The sequence below is a fragment of the Haplochromis burtoni genome, unplaced genomic scaffold (genome assembly GCF_018398535.1).
Source record: "Haplochromis burtoni strain Fernald_Lab_line unplaced genomic scaffold, NCSU_Asbu1 Contig_310, whole genome shotgun sequence".
Classification (NCBI taxonomy): Eukaryota; Metazoa; Chordata; class Actinopteri; order Cichliformes; family Cichlidae; genus Haplochromis; species Haplochromis burtoni.
In genome coordinates this window covers 252,226-259,213 of record NW_024582671.1, presented here as the reverse complement: position 1 = coordinate 259,213, position 6,988 = coordinate 252,226, and the positions used below count along the sequence as shown (strand labels likewise).

The 6,988-nt window shown below is 50.9% G+C and overlaps 1 protein-coding gene across 3 annotated transcripts in view; it reads right to left on the bottom strand.

The window, feature by feature from the left end:
• The window catches only part of LOC102289652 (metabotropic glutamate receptor 7), a 176,723-nt gene extending 169,957 nt beyond the window's left edge, over positions 1-6,766 (bottom strand). For 2 of the 3 annotated variants that reach the window (XM_042228188.1, XM_042228187.1), the window contains exon 1: positions 5,176-6,761. In XM_042228188.1, the coding sequence (XP_042084122.1) occupies positions 5,176-5,841 (666 nt within the window). In that variant the 5' untranslated portion in view covers positions 5,842-6,761. Of the gene's footprint in view, positions 1-5,175 lie in introns of all 3 variants that reach the window. The other variant, XM_042228191.1, reaches the window with a different exon arrangement.
• Between the last annotated feature and the right edge of the window lie 222 nt (positions 6,767-6,988).

Sequence of the window (6,988 nt, the reverse complement as noted above, 5' to 3'; positions counted from 1 at the left end):
ACTCAACGCTAGCACTGAACACTAGCACTGAACACTAGCACTGAACACTAGCACTCAACGCTAGCACTGAACACTAGCACTGAACACTAGCACTGCACGCTGGCACTGAACACTAGCACTCAACGCTAGCACTCAACACTAGCACTGAACACTAGCACTGCACGCTGGCACTGAACACTAGCACTCAACGCTAGCACTCAACGCTAGCACTCAAAGCTAGCACTGAACACTAGCACTCAACGCTAGCACTCAACGCTAGCACTCAACGCTAGCACTGAACACTAGCACTCAATGCTAGCACTTTGTTCTAGACCTAAAAGCCGGACACACACCAGACGCGTATAATTCGTGACTTAAAATATTTTATTATTGCGGCTCAAACTCGATTTAAGCTACATCCACACATACATGTAAACTGAGATTTTCCATTCATGCTTAAAAAAACAAAGTCAAATGCTGTTGAGAACATGCCAAAGCAACAGGATGCGATATAATCATAAACATGTAGAAATGTTGGCCAATCAGAGGTCTAGAAGTCTGGGAGGGAAAGAGTAAACAAAGATGGCGCACAGAAGCAGTCTGACAGTAACTGTGTGTGTCTATGTAAGCGTGTAAAAACTGCACATAGTAAGATCAACAGCAACAGTGTCTCTATCCGCCATCGTAGAAATCATCTCATGTAAACAATGACGTGGCGCACACCTTTGACGTTGAGCGACTAAATCTCAGTTTTCCTCGTCTGCACGTAAACACAAAAACTGAGTTTTTAAACATCTCTGTTTTCAGTGATCCAAAACGGCGTTTACATGTGGACGAAAGACCCAAACGCATAGAAGAAGCTGCGATTTCAAAAATACCCATGTACGTGTGGATGTAGCCTTATTCACACGTGAATACATGCAAAGACCTGACCAATGACATCACTGCATTTGGCACCAGCGCTGAATACACAGGGGCGTGGAAATAGTAATCACAGGCGTCTCTCTGAACAGATCACGACTGACCTCCTGCTGTGGGTGGATCAACTCCGCTCAGGTTCGGTTTAACGTCTTGTTCTTGTCACGTGATGGCGTTTGTCTCCGCCCATCAGAGAGCCCCAAACATGAACTTTAGCGAGGAGAGTTTAACCCTGAACCTCCGTCTTCTCTCTGCTGATGTGTTTGTATAAATATGTTAATGAGAACACACTGCCCTACATGTTCTGTAAAAGTTTCTGGCTCTGCTGTGACCTCCGAGCCACCACAGGGGGGCAGCAGTCCAGGGAGCGAGGCCTTAATGTGTCTGTGATGTGACTCTGGTGCCAACTAGGCCATTTAGGAACATCAGGGGTTTAATGAAGTGGAAACAGCTGTGGAACAGATGACTTTTCCATCACAGGCAAAATAATTACCCTCTCGATAATTCGAACAGAGGGGGTCAGACCGTCCCTCCTCCGTCTGACTCATTTACCTTCAGCTAAACCTGCAGAAATGCGTCCCTGACAACAGAGACGTCAATGGTTTAAATTCATTTGATTCCTCTTAAACTGCTCACCAAATATTTTCCTTGAGCAACATTTAACTGAAAAAATAAAAAGCATTTCTGTTTATCTTCATATGACTCCAAATTTGATGTCGAGCCAGTTTTTTAGCATCTCCCAAAAAAACATTTTTCATGCTGTGTGCTGTGAAATGTCTGAGATAGAAGAAACACTTTGTGCTCCCACTGAGAATCAGCTTTTCAGCGTCTGTTATTAAAAACATCCTGAGCTCGGGCCCATTAAGTTCTTTTCAAAATCTGTTTTCAACTGGTGGAGGTTTGGCCGGCCTGAGAGCCAAAGCTTACAGAAGTTACTAAGCTGTGAAACTGTGCCTCACAAAGAAACGCTAACACGTCCAACGCACGCCAAAACATTATCAGCGGGCCCAGTTTCACTGCGGTAGCAGACTCTGTGATCGATATTATCAACAGAAGTGAGAGCTTGGTGGAGACGGTGTGACGGAGTGTGACATGAACAGCACGTTGGCGTTCATGTCCTTAAAGCACCTTAAAGACTGAACGACGTTTGAAAAAAGGCTCAAAGCTTCACAAATCCAACAAAGCAGCGTTACATCAGCGTGCTACAAGCCGCCTGTCCACGGCTCATGGAGCTGCACGGTTATTATAACAGCTTACTATTCATCATATAAGGCTTAATATGAATCTGCACTCTCTTGCTGGTGTATACGTACACGATACTTCATGTTATTGACCACAAACAGCACAGTGTCGTGCTCCAACAGCGGATGGATGACCAACCAGCTTTGACAGGACGCCAGACACCATTTCACTAAAAACCAAACAAGGCCACCTTCACACATTCAAGTATCACCAGCCCATCTGAAACCACATCATCGACCGCCGTTTACAATAACCATAAACTCACAGGACGCTTGTGTGTTTTAAAAGCTTGAGGTGAGGTCATGCTTTAAAGACAGCGCCACGAGCTGATGATGACCTTTCCAGATCCAGACCGACAGACACCTAACAGATGTTCCTGAGGTGCAACGTTAAACAGTCCACTTTCACCAAATCCCTCCAGCCCACCTGAGTGCGAGCTGCCGAGTCTGGGCACAAAACTTTGAACCTGATTTGTTGTTCGCCATCATGGCGCCGAGGCTTCTCCCTCCTTGCACCAGCATTGCTAACGCTAATGGCTGGAGAGCACAGCTCAGCCACAATTAGAATGGTTGCTTTGAAGACCAGGCGTGTGACCACTCACAGTCACTCGGGATACATGTCTGCATTCAATAATCAGACTGTGGTTATTTGCAAGAGTGGCTGCAGTCAGCCTGAGTCAGACCGCGACTGTTTGGAGACAGGTTGCCTCCCGTCAGGTGACCTGTGCAGTCACTGTGTGACTGAAAGCATTCACCCGGAGGCTGAATCTCTCACAACGTCTGGGTGAACAGTTAGTTGCTGTAACTACTTGCAGTTGGTCGCCAGCAGAAAAAATGACCATCGACCGACCTCCAGTTGTTCCTAGTCGTGCTGTCCAGTGTGACCGAACCGTCAACCTGCTCACAAGGAAATTTACACTCACAACAGCTAAAAGAGACAATAGCCGTCATAAACACATCATCAGATCAGCTGTTTGATCTGGACCGCAGTCCAGGGCAGGTTTCAAACCTGCAACTTTGGTTTGGCTCAAACAGAAAAGTCAAGAAGATCAAATGAACCAGATTACAGAAAAGGATTCAGAGTTGACGAGTAAACGGCTTAAAACAGGTTAGCGCTACACAACAAACACAACTAACGGTGCTTCACCTCGTAACTCAGCTGACCTCCAGGACAGACCAGCTCAAGAAGAAAGACGGCCTCTCGTCTCATTTGCTGCTCTTCCTCACGCAACCCTCCAATTATACAGGTTTATGTGGCACTAGGAGCACACTAGCTTAGTGCCCCGAGGCTGGGTTTGTGGCTATCAGCTAACATCATCGTGTGCATCAGCAAGGTTAACATTTATGCTAACTCTTTAGCATCAGCTAACTCATGTGCAATATCCCATTTGCCTTCCCCAAACACATGTCAACAGTCACATTACTGTGAAGATTTCCTTATCTATTCACAAGTGTGTGCACACACACACACACACACACAAATAAATAAATATATATATACATCACACATACACAGACCAATCGGTGTGAAGGGCAGGGAGATGCAGGCGGATCAGCAGGACAATCCTCGGCTCAGACTTTCAGGAGTAAAAAAGTCTTTAAGCATTTAAACTACAAGCTGAAGTTTGGATGAATTCATGCAGCTCGGTGTTGCCGGGAGCTGAATCACATACAGCCACACAGATTATAGCAGCAGGAACACAGTGACACACACAGCAGGGTGAAGTGGATTTACAACGTCTTTAAGACGGAACGTCGATGGTCCTGAAGACCTCTAACACAACACGAGCAGATACAGAGAGGCGGGCTTAAAGTGAAACACCTGGAAATACAGGCAGATCGCCTGAGCAGCGCTCGATGGAGACGGTGGTTTGTACAACAGGCAGACCCAGCCCTCCCTCTCTCATCAGCTCACACTGATCTGAGCTCAACTCCATCCTCACCATCCAAAAACCCTCCTCATTAAATCTCTGCACGTCCGCTGGCTGCCCCTCGCCTCTCATCCCTTCAGCAAACACGGACACAGCAGGTGTTTTCAGAAAAATCCTCCATTTAAAGCACCTCAGCTCATCCAGTCAGAAATCACTGAACCCACTGCAACACATTCAGACCCGGCACAGCTGTCAGCTTCTGTCACGTCTGCTTCAAACGCCAGGCACTTCTTCTTCGCTGGTGTTTTTCTTACAGCCTCGTTGACCTTTTCCTTCTAACAGCTGCTCGTCCGTTTCCCTTTCACCTGCGGGGCTTCTGCTACTGACCTGACCAACCACACCATCCGAACCCGGGGATCACAGCCAGCTGAAGGCGCCACCAGACCCCCGATGCCCCTCTCAGGTTAGGGCAGTGAGAGAATTCAAACAGAGGGGGTCAGAGTTAGCGTGGCAGTAAAACCAGATGATCAGGGTTAACCCTGTGAGGACCACAACCCCCCTCAGCCTGTCCTGGGGAGGAAAACAAAGACCAGGATGTGGTTTTTCATGCACTGAACATTCGTGTGGTTTGTCTCCTGGATTTGTCAGCCTCCAGCTCTTCTTACACATTTCTCACCTTTTTGAACACCAAAAATTCTCTCATGACAAAAACTTTAAAAGTCATTCTTATTTAGCACGCGATTCAATCAAACCCCACCCAAGAGGGAGCTCAGTGATCACCTCTGTTTCAAAACCCAGCAACACACACACAGACCATAAAGAAGCCCGAAAATACACACACACACACGCACACACGCACACACACACACACGCACACACGCACACCGAGAGTGCAGCAGCAGATAAACCTGAAACACAAACACACTAAAGATTGATTGAACAGCTCGAGGAACACGACCAGAACCAGAACCTGCATCATTAACATGATCCAGAAACCAGCGCGCACGCACACGCGCACAGCTTCACCTGCACGACTCAATCCAGCAGAAACGTGTTCTTCTGTCTGCAGGAGTCATTACACTCTGACACACTCACACTGTGGGTTTATGAGGGAGATGTGTGTGTGCGTCTCTGCTTGGGCGGGCAGGTGTGACACTGACTCATACCTGGAACAGGCGCAGGATGTTGGCCACCATGATGGACACGGAGCTGGCCGAGGCCCCGATGACCCCCACCACCTTCTCGGGCTTCACGAACACCGGAGGCTCCCCGTTGGTGCACCTCACGTCCGATGTGTCCTTCTGGATGAGCGCCTGCACGAACGTCAGCGACTGCTCCAGTGCGTACGTGTCCCGCGAGCAGGTGTCCAGGATCCGCGCGCCCAGCGTGACGTTGGGCAGCAGCTCGTCGTCGCCGTTGATCTGGTCCAGCGCGTACATCATGGCCTCCAGCCGGTGGATGCCGTTCTCCTTCTTGATGTCCCCGCACGGCGTCCCCGGGACCCCCCTGGCGTGGACCGGGAAAAGCCCCCCCAGCGTCACGTCGCCCTCCACGCGGATGGAGTGCGGCGCGTAAATCTCCTGGGAGCCCGCAAGGTCCAGGAACGCGTGGAGTATCCACAGCACGCGGAGGGGCAGGCCGGAGCGCCCGCCCATGCCGGCGCCGGGGTCCGTGCGGTCACGCAGCGGGAAAACGCAGGAGCGCGAGGAGGCGCGAGGGGACTGTTCTCGGGACAGGTCCGTAAATCCGGCGGCTCGTGGCCGGCCCGCGCCCCGCAGAGAGAGCACCCGCTCACCGGCACAGCTGGGATCCCGCGCGAGGAGCCACGGCATCCGCGCCGCGCGAGCCTGCCGCTTGTTGCACGAGTACCATCCCGGCCCCGCGAGCCCCAACACTCCGGTAACTCCTCGGTAACTCCTCCGGTAACGGCAGCCCGCCGCCCACGCGCGGCTCTGATGTCACAGCCCGTGACGATAGACCACTCCGATAACTGCGCCGTGCACACCTGTCTGCGGGCGCGCGCACTCCGTGGAGGCTCCCGGGCTTCTGCGCACAAAGTGGCCGAAAAAGATCAAAGAGAGGCGGCGAGAGGAGTCGACACGAGCCGAGGAGAGGAGCTCTGCGCGCGCGGTCCTCACGGTCCACCAGCCCCCTCTCTCTATCTCTCTCTCTCTCGCTCGTGCTCTCTCTCGCTCATCCACGCACGCGCGCTCACGCCGCCCACGCGCGTTTGTGTAATTATCAGCGCAGGGCTTGTGCTGCCAAAACAAGCCGAACAAACAGCCTGCGCGTGCTCCGGCTCACGGACCGTTACCGTGAACGGGAGCGTGAGGCTCGGTGCCCGCTTCCTCCCGTTGTGTCCTCAGAAACTCACGTTAAAATCACGTTTCCCGCTTCCGGGCATCCAGGTAACTTCAGCCAAACTCCGGGTCTTACCGCCACCGTAACTCGTTACACATCAACAGGTGTGACAGAAGCGCCTAAGAACCAATTAGTTCTCCGCGTAAATGGCGTCATCATTCCCGAAGATCCCTCGGACCTGTGCGCGCGGACAGCAGCAGCCTCTGGTGTCCTCGCGCTTCTCTGACGAGCCGCATTGTCCGCTTTTTGGTGGAAATCACGAGTTTCAGCTGTAACGTGTGAAACAGAGAACAGAACCAAACCTGCGTGTAAAACATCCAATCATCTAATATCTGATTAGAAACGTCACGGCTTCAAACAGGCGCAGCTTTATTAACACAGCAGCTCTTTTACAGACACACAACAGCGCAGAGACGCGTTCAGTCAGAGCGTCTAATACTCACCTGCTGACCACTCACACACACTCACAGACGCACACACACTAACAACACACACTACACAGATACACAGAGACACACACTCACACAGATACACAAACACACTACACAGATCACAACACACACACTCACAGACGCACACACACTCACACAGATACACAACCACACGACAACACCAAAC